This window comes from Muntiacus reevesi, chromosome 1, assembly GCF_963930625.1.
Source record: "Muntiacus reevesi chromosome 1, mMunRee1.1, whole genome shotgun sequence".
NCBI lineage: Eukaryota > Metazoa > Chordata > Mammalia > Artiodactyla > Cervidae > Muntiacus > Muntiacus reevesi.
In genome coordinates, this window is record NC_089249.1 from 48,004,048 (window position 1) to 48,020,076 (window position 16,029).

Below are 16,029 nucleotides of genomic sequence, written 5' to 3' on the forward strand. Positions count from 1 at the left end.
ATCAACACACACATACACCCACATACACACAGGCACACACCCACACACACACATGTGCCCACACATACACACAGGCACTCACACACACAAATACACACGTGCATACACAAGGCACACACACACGCATGCATATACACAAGCATGTGCATACAAATACACACACATGCATGCACATATGTACATATTCACACACCTGATTTCAGTCTCTGATCCCTGACGTGAAAGCCCTATGCTCAGCCCAAGACCGCCCTGTCCCAGGGCTCCAAGCCCAGGGGTCCCAGGCTTGTCTGTGGAGCAGTGGGGTCATGTGGATGCTGGGACCTCCAGACCAGAAGCTTCTCACCCTTGGGTGGCTTTGGAACCAGAGTGCTGTGGGTCCTTCTCCCAGGGTCATGCAGAGCGGGCGTCCAGGGCGGCCTCCTGGGCCGGGATGGAAGCAGATCCCCGTGTGGGGTCAGAGGGGCTCGGCCAGCTCTCCCTGAGCCCACCGGGGCCAGTGGCTCTTCTCAGTTCTCCCCCGCCCCCTCGGCGGCATCCTTGAGGAGTCTAACTTGTCTCATGGTAACTCCTCAGCTGGTGGGAGCGGGGAGGAGGGCAGTGTCAGACCCTCAGGAGGGGACTCGTGGGACTTGACAACCCCCAGCCTCTGCTGGTCCATCCCTGCCGGGGGCCAGTATTTCGCTCTCACCTCCAGGACATTATGTACATTGTTAACTAATTACTTCATTTCAATAAATCGATTGTCCAGTTTCTCCAATTATAGAACATAATAAATGCTCAATGAAGGACAATCAGAAACAAATTTTAAAACCACAAAAAGAAAATTAAACTCCCTTATCCCAGCCTCTCAGAGGCAACTTCTAAATTCCCTTCCAGACAGTTTTTGAAGTGTATGTGTATATTTTTTTCATAATTGAGACTATATGTATATACAGTTTTTTATCTCTTGTTTTAAAAATTAACAGAATAAGTAGTTCTAAAAACTTTTAAGATTTTAATATTTTCATTGGACAACATCACCTGGAGATTCCTTAATGGGCTTAATCATTTTTTCATTGTTGAACACTTAATTGCTCCCACTTTCTTTGGAGTGATAAATAAATGCACATTAATCTTTGCCCATAACTCTGTTACCTTTGGAGAAATCCCCTGGAAGAATTACTGGGTCTAAGGAGATGCATGTGTCAGGGGCTTTTGACATGTGTTACTGGAGTCTCCACTGGGTCCCAGGGCTCCTGCCCACAGCAGTGTGTGAGGGCAGAGGGGTTGGAGTGTCGCCAGCTGAGCCAGGAGGACCAGTGTGGATGAGAGCTGGGTCTCCAGCCCCGATCTGGGCCTGGGCTCCCCGGCTTGCCTCTAACCGAGGCTGTTCACTCACTGCAGCCCCAAGACTTTCCATTCTCTTTCCCTCAGGTCCGGCATGAGAACAGGTGTGTGGCCCTGGAAAGGTGCCCCTGCTTCCACCAGGGCAGAGAGTATGCCCCCGGAGACAGGGTGATGGTCGACTGCAATAGCTGGTGAGGCTGGGAGAGATTCCGGGGGCGTTGGGGGCAGGCGGGGGAGGGGTTTGGTTACTCGCCCGCTCCCTGCCCGTGGGAACGTGGCTGCACCTATCCTTTTCCCTTTGCTTCTGTTTCTCCATCTGTCAAATGGGAGAATCTTTTTCATCCCCTGGGCTCAACCCTGGATGGATGCTCTCTGGAAAGCAGTGTTTCCCTGCAGGGAGTGGGGCCTGGGAAAGATAAGGGCCGTATTCATCACTGCACGTGTGACCAAACCGCCCCAGGGGACCAGGTTGGCGTCCTTCTGTGGCCTTACCCTGGTCCCCCTCCCCCAGGCATATTTCAAGGGTGTCTGCCTGGAAAGGGCCCGTCCTTCACCCAGCCCCTGACTGCTCATCACCCCACCTTTCTTTGGGGCCGTGCAGAGCTTTAGGGACGGGCCAAGGGGCCAGTCGGGGAGGGGCTCACTGTCTGGGGCTGGAGGTCTGAGCGCCCCACCGCTGACCCCCAGAGCAGGCTTCCTGATGTTGGTTCTGGTACCAACTGGGAAGTCGGGGGTGTGGGCAGCGGGCAAGTCCCTGTGGGTTTATACACACTGCTGCGAGTCAGACCCAGAAGTTCACGGCTGGTCACCACTTCTCTGACTTAGAACTTGCCTGCTCTTCTGTCCTGTGTGTTCCCTTAGCCTCAGAGGGCCTTTTGGCCTCGGGGTCTGTTCTGTAGAGACCCAGTGGCCCTTTCCAGGTAATGTCCTGGGAGACTGGGCTTCAGCACGTTCGGAGCAGGTGGTGACAGTGTCCCTGGGTCACCTCGGACAACTGGGGCTCTACTTTGCCTGTTTCCCCCTTGTGATGAGAGGGTAGCGTGGCTTCCCTGTCCTCCTGGGCCTGGTGCTCTAAAAACATGTGGGTTCATGACTGCAGAGCCCCGTGAGGTCCGAGCCTCAAGCCACAAAGCCCCCCACCACTTCCCGAGGCCTCCTGGGGGTCAGTGGACTGTCCTGGCTGCCCTGATGCTGGACCTGCCCCCATATCCAAGGGCCTCAACCTCACTCACCGTCTTCTGTCCCCAGTGTCTGTCAAGACCGGAAGTGGAACTGTACGGACCACGTGTGTGACGCTAGGTGCTCCGCCCTGGGCCTGGCTCACTACTTCACCTTTGATGGGCTCAAGTACCTGTTCCCGGGGGAGTGCCAGTACGTCCTGGTGCAGGTGAGAGCTGGGGAGTGGGGAGGAGGGCCCCAGGCTAGAGCTGCTAGTGGAAACAGTTCTGGGGCCTGGTTTCTAAGGGAGTGATTTCCCAGTCCCTGGAGAGGCGGGACCTCGAGACCCTGGTGACTGCTGACTTGCCCCAACTACCTGGACGCCTCCAGGGATGGACAGAAACTCATTGGTCAACTGGCCTTGGTGTGGAGCAGACTCCCATCACCCCAATTCCAGCACAAGGGAATGAGAGAAGGGGTTCTTTCCCCCTGGCAGACACAGCTTGGTCAGGGAACCAACCGTGGCGAGTGGAGTTGGGGCTGGATTTTGGCCCCGGCACCCTCTCTGCCAGCATCCTTGTATGGTGGACAGCCCGCTGGGGATGGTGGAAATGACCCCTGGAGTTTCCTTCCCTTCCTGTGATTCTGTTGCATCATATCTATTCTGTTCTGTTCTTTTCTGCAACGTGTCTCCTACATACGAATGAGTTCTATTCTGAGAGCACGTTCGTAAGTCCAGTTTGTTCACAAACCCACCTACGTTAGCCTTGGTACCCAACTAGCACAGTTGTCTGTATTTTGTACTGTACTGTAACAGGTTTATAATACTTTTTATACAAATACTACATGAAAAAACAAATACGAAAGTAAAGAAAATATTTTTAATCTGACACTGCAGTACCTCGAAAAGTATAATAGTACTTTACAAAAATACAATAGTACAAAAGTATATGTAACAGCACAATAGCTGGCACACAGGGGCTGGCATCGAGTGACCAGGCAAAAGAGTTATTGACTGGAGGTGGGAGAGGAGGGGCAGATGGGGAGCTGAAGGATCATCAGCAATGGGGGACGGAGGGCAAGCTGCCCGTTCACTCACGCCTGATGTTGACGGTTCCTTGCTAGAACACAAGTTGCACGTTTGCATCTTTGAAAGTTCGAAACTTGAAGGTTCATACGTAGGGGGCTCCTCTTCTTTTCTATTGTATTCTATCCTGTCGTATCCTGTTCTATCCTAGTCACCACTGTCATTTCCAACCTAGTGCAGCTCAGAGTGGGGAGGGGGTGCGGGATAGAGCAGGTCCTACTGGCCGCAGGGTGGGAAGCAGCCCCGGGGATCCTAGCTGTGGACTGAGGGCCGCTCGGCCCCCTCTCCCGCCGGGTGGACTCCTGGGCGTTTCTCTTGCTGGTTGACACCAACGTGGGTGAGCAAGGAGGGCTGGGCTCTTTATTCATGACAACGAGGAGGCTGGATTCTGCAGCTTAAACAAGTTGAAGTCTGTTTATCTCCACTCTCCCGAGTGGGAGGAGGGGCTTGGTGTGGTCTGGAGGGAGGACCACAGACCCACAGGAGCCTCAGCCCCAAAGACAACTGCAGGGAGTTGGGCACTGAGGGAGACAGAGGATGATACCTGCCCGGCGTGGGGAGAATGAGCCCCCTGCCTCTGTCCTCCGCCCCAGATTGGCCCCAGAGAGGCGGGTGGCAATGCTGGCACACGGGCATGCACCCCATGAAATGGTTTTACCCACACCCAGGTGCCCTCTGGGGCTTCCCCACAGGTCGTATGTGGAAGCCCATCTTTGTCACCTGTTGCCTTCCAGCCTCGGTAGCAAAAGAAGGGGTGACCCCAGCTCTGGAGCTCCACCCTCAGTCAGGTTCAGATCTGGGCACCCAGAAAGCACGACAGTTCAGTGCAGTGAGAGGAGCCGGTCAGACCCCCTGCCCTGGCTCTGCCTGCCCAGTGAAGCTGCCCAGGTGGGCGGTCGTGCCCCCAGGGGGCTGTGCCCCTCGGGGGGCCACTCGTCCCGCCCCACAGCCAGTGCTGATGGCCCCTCGATGCTCTTCCTGGGCCTCCTCCCTGCCCCCCTTCCTCCTCTGGGAGGTGTTCTCAGGACTAAGCTCTGCTTCAGAACAATCTCCGCTGGTGACGCAGCGCTTCTTCCTCTGCCCCCTCTTAGAACTTTCACAATCCCGTTAACCCAGCACTAACCCGTTTAACCCGGCAATCCCACGAACCCAACGCAAACGCATTAACCTGACAACCCCATTAGCCTGAGACAAACCCGTTTAACCCGAGTCCCATTAGGTTGGCTAGTTCCATCTTACAGAGGGGCACGTCCTGTGTGTGGTATGTATGTATGTGTGTGTGTCAGTGTATGTGTCTATGTATGTGCAGAGCGTGTATTGCATGTGTCATCTATGTACGTGCATGTGGGTGTATGTGTGTATATGCATGCGTCTGTATATGTGTTTGTATGCATATGTGCGCACTTGTGTGTATATGCATGTGTGCGGCTGTGTATGAACGTGTACTTTGTGTGTTATATATGTGCATATATGTGTATTTGTGTGTATATGAATGTATGCCTATATGTGTGTATGTGTATGTGTGCATGTGTATATATATGCACGTGTGAATGTGCGAAAGTGTGTATTGTATGTATGTTATGTGTGTCTTTGTGTGTTTATGAATGTGTGTCTGTTTATGTATATGTGCATGTCTGTGTGCAAGTGTGTATTGTATGTGTGTGCTGCGTGTGCATGTATGTGTGTGTGCTCATATGTGTGTGTGTGGGGGGGTTCAGAGAGGTAAGTGACCTACTCAACGTTATCCCAGACATGGCAGAAGCAAGCCCGCACCTAGCTTTTCTAAGTTGAGTGGTTTTCCCCATCACACCGCAGTGACAGCCACGATGGGAGGTGTTTCCCAGAAGCGTGTCCCTTTCTGCTTCTTTTCTGTGGAGAGCCCAGCGAGGACCAGCGCCACTCAGCCTCTGTTCCCTTCTAGAGGTGGCAGCTCAGCTGGTGTTGCTGGGTCTGGCGGTCTTTGGTTACAGTCCTGGCCAGCCACCCAGGGGACTCCACCGGAGCTTGGATCTACCAAGTGTCACAGGCCTGATAGCACAGGTCCCTGGCTGAGGCTGGCCCAGCAGGCTCCGGGGGTGCGGGGGAGCAGCAGGCTGATGTGTCCACGCTCCCGCTCTGCCTCCCTTCTTCCTCCCTCCTGCCCCTCAGCCCTTCTCCCTGCCTGACTGTAGGCACTTGGCTCGTGGGTGATGGCTGAGGATGGCACACCTGTGAGTGTCGTCTGGCCATGAACACACAAGCGCACACACACATGCATGTGGTCATGGCAGCCTCTTGTAACACTCCTCCAAAGGCCTGGCAGAACCGGCCACTGGTCTGCCGGTCTGGGGAGGGGTGGAAGGATCGTGTTTCTCTCCTGACACCCACTCCTTTCCCCAGGACCACTGCGGTAGTAACCCTGGGACCTTCCGGGTCCTGGTGGGGAATGAGGGGTGCAGCGTCCCCTCCCTGAAGTGCAGGAAGCGCATCACCATCCTGGTGGAAGGAGGAGAGATCGAGCTGTTTGATGGGGCGGTGAGTGTGGGCAGGTCCCCCACCCTCAGTCCCCCCGTCAGCTGATGGGGAGCAGTGCCCAGCGTTCGTTCAGGACACATGCGGTGGAGCACGATGCTGCTGGTGGAGAGACCTCACCACGTCCTGCGAGGGGGCAGGTGCAGATGGTGATGGATTTTAGTAAAAGAAGGTGCGGGCACGTGTGGAGGAGGGTGTGTAACTGTATCTGCACCAGTGTAGAAAGAGCCAGGCTGACTCTGGGCGGAGTGGAGGGCGGGAGGACTTTCGTATGGGAATACATGCACACACACACCTGTGTCATATGCCCACAGTCTTGTTATTACAATACACATGTAGACACGTGTATGTATAAACATGCATTATACACATGCAAGCACACACACTAGTGTACACACATATACATATATATTATGTACCACAGTTATATGAATTATATATATACACACACATGTACACACATATATTACACACATATATTCTATACACACATACATATGCATATGTATTATGTACCCATAGCTATATGTATTTTATATACGCACATGTACACATATGTATTATATAAATATACATTACATGCACATGTATACACATATACATACATAGCTGTATGTATTATATATACAAATGTATACACACGTTTACACACATGTATACATATATTGTATACCCACAGTTATATGTATTATACATGCAAATGTATGCAACACATATAAGTATATACACAAATGTATTATACACACATGTGCATATATATTATATATACAAATGTATACATAATGTATATACACGTATATACAGATATACATACAAATGTATACGCATATATACATATGTACACATATCGTATCCCACACATGTATATAATGTGTACAAATGTATACACACATACACACACGTATACATATATACCCACATTTATATATAATATATACAAAGATCTGCACATGTATATACACATACGTTATACATGTAATTGTGTTATACACACATATATATTAAGTCCCACATTTATATGTATTATATATACAAATGAATACACACATATATACATTCATTATTCACACAAATATATATACACACATATGCAAGCATACATTATATATAATACACATATATGTACAGGTATATACACATATATTGGAGAAGGAAATATCAACCCACTCCAGCATTCTTGCCTGGAGAATCCCAGGGACAGAGGAGCCTGGTGGGCTGCTGTCTATGGGGTCGCACAGAGTCGGACACGACTGAAGCGACTTAGCAGCAGCAGCATACACATATACAAGCGTACATTACATATATACACATGTATACTGTCCCTTACTGTCCTGGTGTCTTGCTCAGGTGAACGTGAAGAAGCCCATGAAGGATGAGACGCACTTCGAGGTGGTGGAGTCCGGCCGGTACATCACTGTGCTCCTGGGCACGTCCCTCTCTGTGGTCTGGGACGGGCACCTGGCCGTCTCTGTGTTCCTGAAGCGGACGTACCAGGTGGGTGGCCTTTCTCCACTTCCTCCCTCTTCTGTCTGCTTGCATCTTCAGCTCCCTGAGCAGCGTCTGGGATCCTCACCCACAGTCTCAGGGGGACTCAGCCTCCTCCCGACACAAATAAGACTCAGGGATTAGAGTTCGCCTCGGCTGTTTCCCGAGACAGTTGCCCGTGGCAGGATGAGGGTCCTGGACCCTGCAAACAGTCCCTTGACTGGCAGTAGGTATTCTGAAGGTTTCCTAACCTAAGGAGCAAATCCCATCACACACCATGTGACTATAACACCCCAGAACATTCTGGGTGTGCCTCCCATGGAGCCCAGGCCAGCACCTGCCAGGGGCTGTGTTGAGACGGCTCATCACCTGCTTGGGGGAAAGCTCGTGGTGTCTGTCCAGGTCTTGACGGTTTGCTGGGACTTCATCTCCTCTAACAGGCATGTATGTGATGAGTGCTCTGTCTGCCCTGGTGGCAGGACCCACTTTCCCAGCATTCTGATGGCTCATTCTCAGCTCGTACCCAAGTGAAGCTGCTCCTTGGGACATTTCTGGAGAGCATCAGCAATGCACTCATTCCATTATTCAACAGATGCTTACTAAACTCCTGTTATGTGTCAAGCACTGTTCTAGGCACTCTGGGTACGGGGGGGTGGGGAAATAACTAACTATTGATACAGTGAGGGGAGAATCTGTCCTTGACTTTTCTAGCTTCAGGAGACTGCCTGCATCCCTTGGCTGTGGTCCAATCCTCCATCTTCAAAGCCAGCAGCATAGCATCGTCTGCTTTCTGTTTCCCTCTGTCACATCGCCTTTCTCATTCTGACTTCTCCTGCATGCTGTATGGGACCCAGTGATTACCCTGAGCTCACCCAGATGACCCAGGGCAATCTTCCTGTCTCAAGATCTTTGACCTTACACACCTGCAAAGTTCCCTTAGCCGTGTATGGTGACATATTCCTGGTTCTGGGGATTAGGACGTGGACATCTTTGGGGCCGGGTATCGTTTTGCCTACCACAACCCTGCCTGCTTGCTTAATCGCTCAGTTGTGTCTGACTCTGTGACCTCATGGACTGTAGCCTACCAGGCTCCTCTGTCCATGGGATTCTCCAGGCAAGAATATTGGAGTGGGTTGCCATGCCCTCCTCCAGGGGATCTTCCTGACCCAGGGATCGAACCGGCATCTCCTGCACTGCAGGCAGATTCCTTACTCTCTGAGCCATCGGGGAAGCCTGATGGAGGTCATATTCTAGTGGGGATATTATGTGTTTCATTTTTTAAAGATTATATTTTTAAAAATATATTTTATTTATTTTTTTGGCTGCTCCGAGTCTTAGTTGCAGCGTGCAGGCTCTTTAGTTGCACATGTAAACTCTTAGTTGCAGCGTGTGGGATCTAGTTCCCTGGCCAAGGATCAAACCCAGGCCCCCTGCATTGGGAGCATGGAGTCTTAGCCACTGGACCACCAGGGAAGTCCCTATTATATGTCTTTAAAAAAATTATTTATTTATTTGACTGTGTTGGATCTTAGTCATATTATGTGATATCTTCCATTGCAGAGCAGGGACTCTCTAGTGGTGTTTGGGTTCAGTTACTCCGTGGTATGTGGGATGTTAGCTCCCTAACCAGGGATTGAACCCACATCCTTTTGCGTTGCAAGACTGATTCTAAACCACTGGGCCCCTAGGTATTTTAGATTGGTTGGTCTGATGAGACTTGTCTCAGAAGGCGTGAGTAGAGTCTTTGGGGAAGAGGGAAGGGAGTCACGTAAGTATCCTGACTTGAGAGTTTAGGCAGATGGCACAGCAGGTGCCAAGGCCCTGAGGTAGACGGTGTTTGTTTTGAACAAGCAGACCAGGGTGGCTAGAGAGGAGGGGCTTGGGGTAATTGGTGGTCAGTAAGGACAGGGACCAGGCAGGGGCCATAAACAGGGGCTGTTAGGCCACGTAAATATCTTTGTCCTTTTGTCCACCTGTGAGAACATTTTTCTTATATATTTCCTAGCAAAACAGAATAAGTCACCTCTATTTGTCTCAAGGCAGGACTTCAGAAAGGTTCTAAAAGCATCACCTTTTCTTTTCCAGGCTGATTTTGTCCATTAAAAAAAAAATTGGCCACACTTCACGGCTTATGACACCTTAGTTCCCTGACCAGGAATCGAACCTGCACCCCCTTCATTGGAAGGCAGAGTCTTAACCACTGGACCTCCGGAGAAGTCCTTGTCCAGTCGTTCTGACGTGATGGTTTCCATCTATTCACTCATTAGTTGGTCAGGATTTGTTGTATACTGCACCCCCTGATAGGTGAACATGGAGACAAGTAAGATATTATGTCAGCCCTGGTAGCATTTAGTATACAGCAGAATCCTGGCCTTCCCTGGTGGCTCAGATGGTGAAGAATCTGCCTGTAATGCAGGAGACGTGGGTTAGATCCCTGGGTCGGGAAGATCCCCTGGAGATGGAAATGGCAACCCACTCCAGTATTCTTGCCTGGAGAATTCCATGGACAGAGGAACCTGGTGGGCTATAGCCCATGGGGTCACAAAGAGTCGGACATGACCGAGTGACTAACACACACAGAATCCTGGCCAGCCTGCTCTGAACAGGCTGCAGTTGTCCAGGGAAGGCAAGAACCTGTCCACAGTCAAGCGGGACTAGAGGGCTTCTTCCTCAGACCTCTCACACTTTCACTGATGTAATATTAAACCAGCTTCTCTTCTGCTCAGACCCTTACTGGGGCGGCTGATGCTTTATACTGCAGGGATCAGGATGCAGGCTGCTTAACTGGCCCTCCAAGGGACCTGGATGGGCTACTTCTCTCTGTGAATAATCTTGGTTTCCTTAACCTTAACATGGGGTCATTTATATTCATACTGAGAAGGGGGAGACAGAGGATGAGATGGTTGGATGGCATCACTGACTCAATGGACATGAGTTTGAGCAAATGCAGGGAGATGGTGAAGGATGGTTGTGCTGCAATCCATGGGTTTGCAGAGTCGGACATGACTGAGTGACTGAACAGTCACAGCATGGGGGTCAGTGCAGAAGCAGGCCAAAGGCCTTGGCAGGGTCGAGGCTTTGCTGACCACCCTGGTCTCCCTCTGGGCCGCCCTCCCATCCCCTTCCCTCCTCCTTATCCTCAGGCGAGTCTGCCTCCCCTGCTGCCCGGAACCCTCCTCCTCCTGACTCAGCCAGGTTGCTCCGAGGTTTGCAAAGCTCATGCTCCCCCCACTTGTCCCCCAGGAGCGGGTGTGCGGCCTGTGTGGGAATTTTGACGGCGTCCAGAACAACGACCTCACCAGCAGCAGCCTCCAAGTGGAGGAAGACCCCGTGGACTTTGGGAATTCCTGGAAAGTGAGCCCGCGGTGCGCTGACACCCAGAAAGTAGGTCGGGGTCCCCCCTGCTTGTGAAGTGGGTGGTGTGGCCTGCAGGGGGCGGGCTCGGGGAGAGGGCCTCATAGGTGCTTCCGGGTGGACTGTTCTGGGCCCACCTGCGTTCTCCCTCTTGGCTCCCCAGGTGCCGCTGGACTCGGCCCCTGCCACCTGCCACGACAACGTCATGAAGCAGACCATGGTGGATTCCTCCTGCAGGGTCCTCACCAGTGATGTTTTCCGGGAGTGCAACAGGCTGGTGAGGGTGGCGGGGGAGCCGGGGGGCAGGCACTTCCAACCGTGGATGCTTCCAGGAGCTTTAGAAATGATCTGTAGCTGCTCACCTCTCATGGCTTCAGTCTGAGAAACAGAAAGAATAATCCATGGCTTACAGGAAAGCAATGCTTGGCAAAACCTTTTTCTTCTGTGCAATGCTTGGCTCTCTGTGCATCCTGCCAGAGCTGCTCTTCTGGCCTCTGTCTTGGGGTTTGTCCCCCATAGGTTACCTTATCTCTAACTTCAGAATGGGGGGTTCCCTTCTCCTGCCCCTGCCATGTCTCTGGCCCCAGGCGTTCCACCCCTGCCCTGGGCTCCCAGGTCTTGCCTCATAGAAACTCTTCTGGTCTTAAAGTCAGATTTAAAAAAATTTTTTTGGCTGCTCTGCGTGGCATGTGGGATCTTAGTTCCCCGACCAGGGATCGAACCTGTGCCCCCTGCATTGGGAGTGCAGAATCCCAACTACCAGGGGATCCGGGGATCACCAGGGATCACCAGGAAGTCCCCTTAAAGCCAGATTTTGAGCCCGCATTTTATGGCTTCTTTTGATGTCTTTATCTCACGTGGTGATGAAGAATTTCTCCAAACAAGGAGAAATTTTCTCTCAGCGCAGTTTTCTCTCTGTCTCTCTCTGAATGTATATATGCGCACGTGTGTATCTGTGGGCACGTGTGTATCTGTGTATGTAGGGACACGTGTACGGGCAGTCACAGCCAGGTGCACAGGCCTGTTGCTCCACGGCTTCTCCCTCGTGGGAGTGGCTAGCACCTGTGTTTCACCTCTTCCTGTCCAACCAGTGATTTTTAGTCCTGCAGGACCTGGAAGGATACGTAGGACCCCCTGGTTTGGTGAAGACCCCGGGCACCTGAGCAGGAAGTGGGGAAACAGTGAGAGGGTCAAAGAAACCAAGGCTGTTGGGCCCAGTGACCTGTTTAATGTCTGGATTCATTCCAACCACTACTCCCCCAAACAAGGCTGGTGTGTGGGGGTCAGGTGTGGGGCAGATGAAGGCGGGAGGTGGTTACTGAGCTTGAATGTGGACAGCAGGTAGACTTTCCCTTGGGTAGGTTTGGGGTCAGAGTCCAGGAGCACTGGGCCAGCCGAGGTCCAGCATGTCAGCCTATAGCATCTTTGCGGGGCAGTATGGATGGTTCTGATGGGTTTTCGGTTTTTTTGGTCTCTCTGCTGAGTGAAGGCCAGGAAAGAGTGTGTGTGTGTGTGTGTGTGTGTGTGTGTGTGTGTGTGTGTGTGTGTGTTTTGTTTATGTAAAGCACCCAGACTCCCGTGAGGGTGGGAGTGGGTTATGGGGATGGATGGTGGTTCAGCAGGTGCCTGGAACAGACGGATTGAAAGGAATGTTCTTCTGAAAAATTCTCAGGCACATCTCATCTATGAGAGGCTGGCAAGCCTGTCTTTCCCCACCTTTTCTGGAATCCAAGTGAGGACATAGGATTTCTGCCTTTTTACCCACCCCCTCCTGGGCACTGTGGCCTCACATCTCTCCTTCTGCCCTGGAGCCTCTGTCCCTACTCTGATCAATGGCACGTTCCTGCCTGGCCAAGGGCCAGCGTCCCCAGGTGCAGCCCCGGGTCACGGCCCCCCGCGCCTCCCTTGCAGGTGAACCCCGAGCCGTACCTGGATGTTTGCATCTACGACACCTGCTCCTGCGAGTCCATCGGGGACTGCGCCTGCTTCTGCGACACCATCGCTGCCTACGCCCACGTGTGTGCCCAGCACGGCGAGGTGGTGGCCTGGAGGACAGCCACGCTCTGCCGTGAGTCCTGGGGTCCCTCACGATCCTGGCCGCGCCCCCTCCCCTCACACATCTAGACCTTGAGACCCTGGGGGTGGACACCTCGGTGGGGGAGAAAGACCCATGTGAGGGTGACGGCCAAGGTGGAGGGGTCAGGACACAGGTGTGCATGAGGAGGGTCAGGATTGAATAGAGCAACAGGGAGAGCAAATTCTGGGAGAAGGAGAAGAGGGAGCAGTGAGGAAGAGAAGAAAGAGGTCAGTATGTCTGTAATTAGACTTGATCATATTTACCATCGTAAGCACTTCCCAGGTGGCTCTGATGGTAAAGAATCCTCCTGCAGTGCAGGATACCTAGATTTAATCCCTAGGTCGGGATGCTCCACTGGAGAAGGGAATGACAACCCACTCCAGTCTTCTTGCCTGGAGAATCCCATGGACAAAGAAGCCTGGTGGGCTATGGTCCATGGGGTCGCAAGAGTCGGACTCGACTGACCCACTAAGCACATTTCACACCATCGTGATCGAGCAGCTCGATACTTATGTTACGTCTTCCTTCCCGTGTTGAGCGACTGAACATTTTTAAAAGGAAAACAGATTCAGAACCACTGGGTTCCTGGTTGGGGGGCTCTCAAAGCCCAGATGATCTGATGTGGGTGACTGTGTATTTCCCCAGCACCATCGTCTCCTCCCCGGGGCCGTCACCCCCATGGGTCTCCCGCTATCTGTCCGGGGCTGCATGGGGTTGCCCAGGGCCTTAATAACCATCCTGTCTGTTTGGGGGTCTGCACAGCCCAGAACTGTGAGGAGCGGAATCTGAAGGAGAGCGGGTACCAATGTGAGTGGCGCTACAACAGCTGTGCTCCCGCCTGTCCGGTCACGTGCCAGCACCCGGAGCCCCTGGCCTGCCCCGTGCAGTGCGTGGAGGGCTGCCATGCACACTGCCCACCCGGTGAGGCCCTGGCCCCCAGTGGGGATGGCGTGGAGGGTGGGGCTAGTCCTCAGGAAAGTGCCGCCCCGTCCTGCTTCATCTCAGCCTCGCCCAAGGGCCTTTCTCCCCAGCCCCATCACCCTAGGTCCTGTTTCCGTGTCCTTCCACCAAAGCCAGGCCAGCTGGGATTTTTGCCAAACTGAGCTCCCGTGTGATGCTTCTGGGGGTCCATTGATGGGTTTATCATCTGGAGCAGCACTTTCTGATAGAACTTTCTGCAATGCCAGGAGAGTTCAACTCAGATGTGGGCTCGTTATGTCTAAGGAATTGAATGTTCAGTTTTATTGATGTTACTTAATTTACATTCAGATGTAACCAGCCACTGGTGGTTAGTGGCTACAGTGGTGGGTAGCACAGGTTGAGAGTTATCAGATATTTTCTTTGGTGGAGGAACAAAAAGACCCCTGGTGATAAGACCTGCTTTGTCCTGGAATTTGGAGGAGGCGAGGTGGGAGAAGGAACCCCCTCTCCTAATTTTGTAGGTGAAAGGATGCTCCCTAAGTGATGTGGTGACCCTTGGGGGAGGCAGGCAGAGCTGGGACAGGCCCTTTGGTGCCAGGAGACTCTTCCTTGCAGGCAGGGTGGAACTTTGGCTCCTAACATGAGGCTTGTCATGCAGGGAAAATCCTGGACGAGCTTTTGCAGACCTGTGTCAACCCCGAGGACTGCCCTGTGTGCCAGGTGGAGGGCCGGCGCTTAGCCTCCGGGAAAAAAGTGACCCTGAACCCTGGGGACCCTGAGCATTGCCAGATCTGGTAACACGGCACCCCTCACCCCTCCCCGAGTTATCTGAATGGTCAGTCTTACTGTCAAACCTGGGGGCCTGCTCGGAAGTGTCTGTTTGGGGAAGGACGTCTTGTTCTTGTTCAGTTTGCCTCTCTGTCTTTGAAGACAGACTAGATTTCTTCCCCAGGAAACACCTCTCAGGAGATTTAGGTTTTTATCCCTGCTGCTGAAGGAAGGGCCTGGCCTCTTCTTGTCCCTGGAGGTGGCATCTAGTCTGGGGACAGGCATCTATGGAAAGCAGATTTCTTGTTTCCTGGAGGTAGGGGTGCAGGTGGGGGAAAAGTGAGGTGGAGCCTCTGACCCTGCAGCAGAGCTCAGACACCTCGGGCCACCGCCAAGGTTCCAGGATGAGGCTGTCATAACTGGAGGTAGACATGGGTCCCTGCCCCCTACCGATTGTAGGGGCCCCCTACTGTCCCATTACCCGATTGCTTCTGGCAGCTGACTCTGGGGAGGTGAGGAGGAGTTGGGGGATGAGCTCTGAGCTCCCTGAAGCCCTGCTCCTAAGTTGAGAATATCTGTTCCAATGCTGATATGCTCAGCACCAATCCTTATGGGATTCTAAACTCGAGAACTTAAACTCGCTGAGGAAGAAAGGGGCCGTGGCTACAGCTGCCAGGGTCAGACTCCGAGTGCGCTCATCCTGGGTGAATTTTCTGGCAAACACAGGAAAACTCGAGAGTACGTCACTCACGCTCCATTAACCAAGGATGGAGGCCTAAATCACGTGGAGTATGAGGAAGTAGGAATCGACTTTCCTTTAAGACCCTGCCTGCCTGCTGGCTGTGCCGAGGTGTAGGGGTTCTGAGCTGCAGGCACACGGGGAGGGCAGTCACCTGGGTACACGCTGCGGTTGCAAACCTATGTGGAGAGCGGTCCTGGAGCAGGCTGGGGACACCGCTGGGAGGCACTCCATAGGGTTACTCTGGGGCTCAGGGTTCTGCTGTCCCCTCACCCTACTGCGATGCTGAGAGCAAGTGGCCACAACGGCTGAGAGTGCCTGCAGGACAAGGTTCTAGCCTGAATGGGTCTCCACCGCAGGCAGCTTCTCCTACGGTCTGGCAGACCCTGCCACTTTCCAGAATCCTGGTGAAAGGGAGAGAAGTGACCAGGGGACCGGAAACTTGGCATGGTGGGGTGAGAAGTTGTGTGGGGGCTTGGGGCTGGGCATGGGGCACAGCCAGATCCTGGCACATGATGGGCGTAAACCACCTGTCCATTGCAGGAAAGAATGAATGAGTTACTGTTGTTCCCCATCTAGCATCTTGGAGACCCGAGAATACCA

At 52.7% G+C, this 16,029-nt stretch overlaps 1 protein-coding gene across 1 annotated transcript in view; it reads left to right on the plus strand.

Moving 5' to 3' along the window:
- The window catches only part of VWF (von Willebrand factor), a 122,470-nt gene that overhangs the window by 59,324 nt on the left and 47,117 nt on the right, over positions 1-16,029 (plus strand). The window contains exons 19-27 of the mRNA XM_065942479.1: positions 1,414-1,517; positions 2,575-2,713; positions 5,951-6,085; positions 7,430-7,576; positions 10,811-10,951; positions 11,085-11,198; positions 12,833-12,989; positions 13,761-13,919; positions 14,578-14,713. Coding sequence (XP_065798551.1) covers positions 1,414-1,517; positions 2,575-2,713; positions 5,951-6,085; positions 7,430-7,576; positions 10,811-10,951; positions 11,085-11,198; positions 12,833-12,989; positions 13,761-13,919; positions 14,578-14,713 — 1,232 coding nt within the window. The remainder of the gene's footprint in view (positions 1-1,413; positions 1,518-2,574; positions 2,714-5,950; positions 6,086-7,429; positions 7,577-10,810; positions 10,952-11,084; positions 11,199-12,832; positions 12,990-13,760; positions 13,920-14,577; positions 14,714-16,029) is intronic.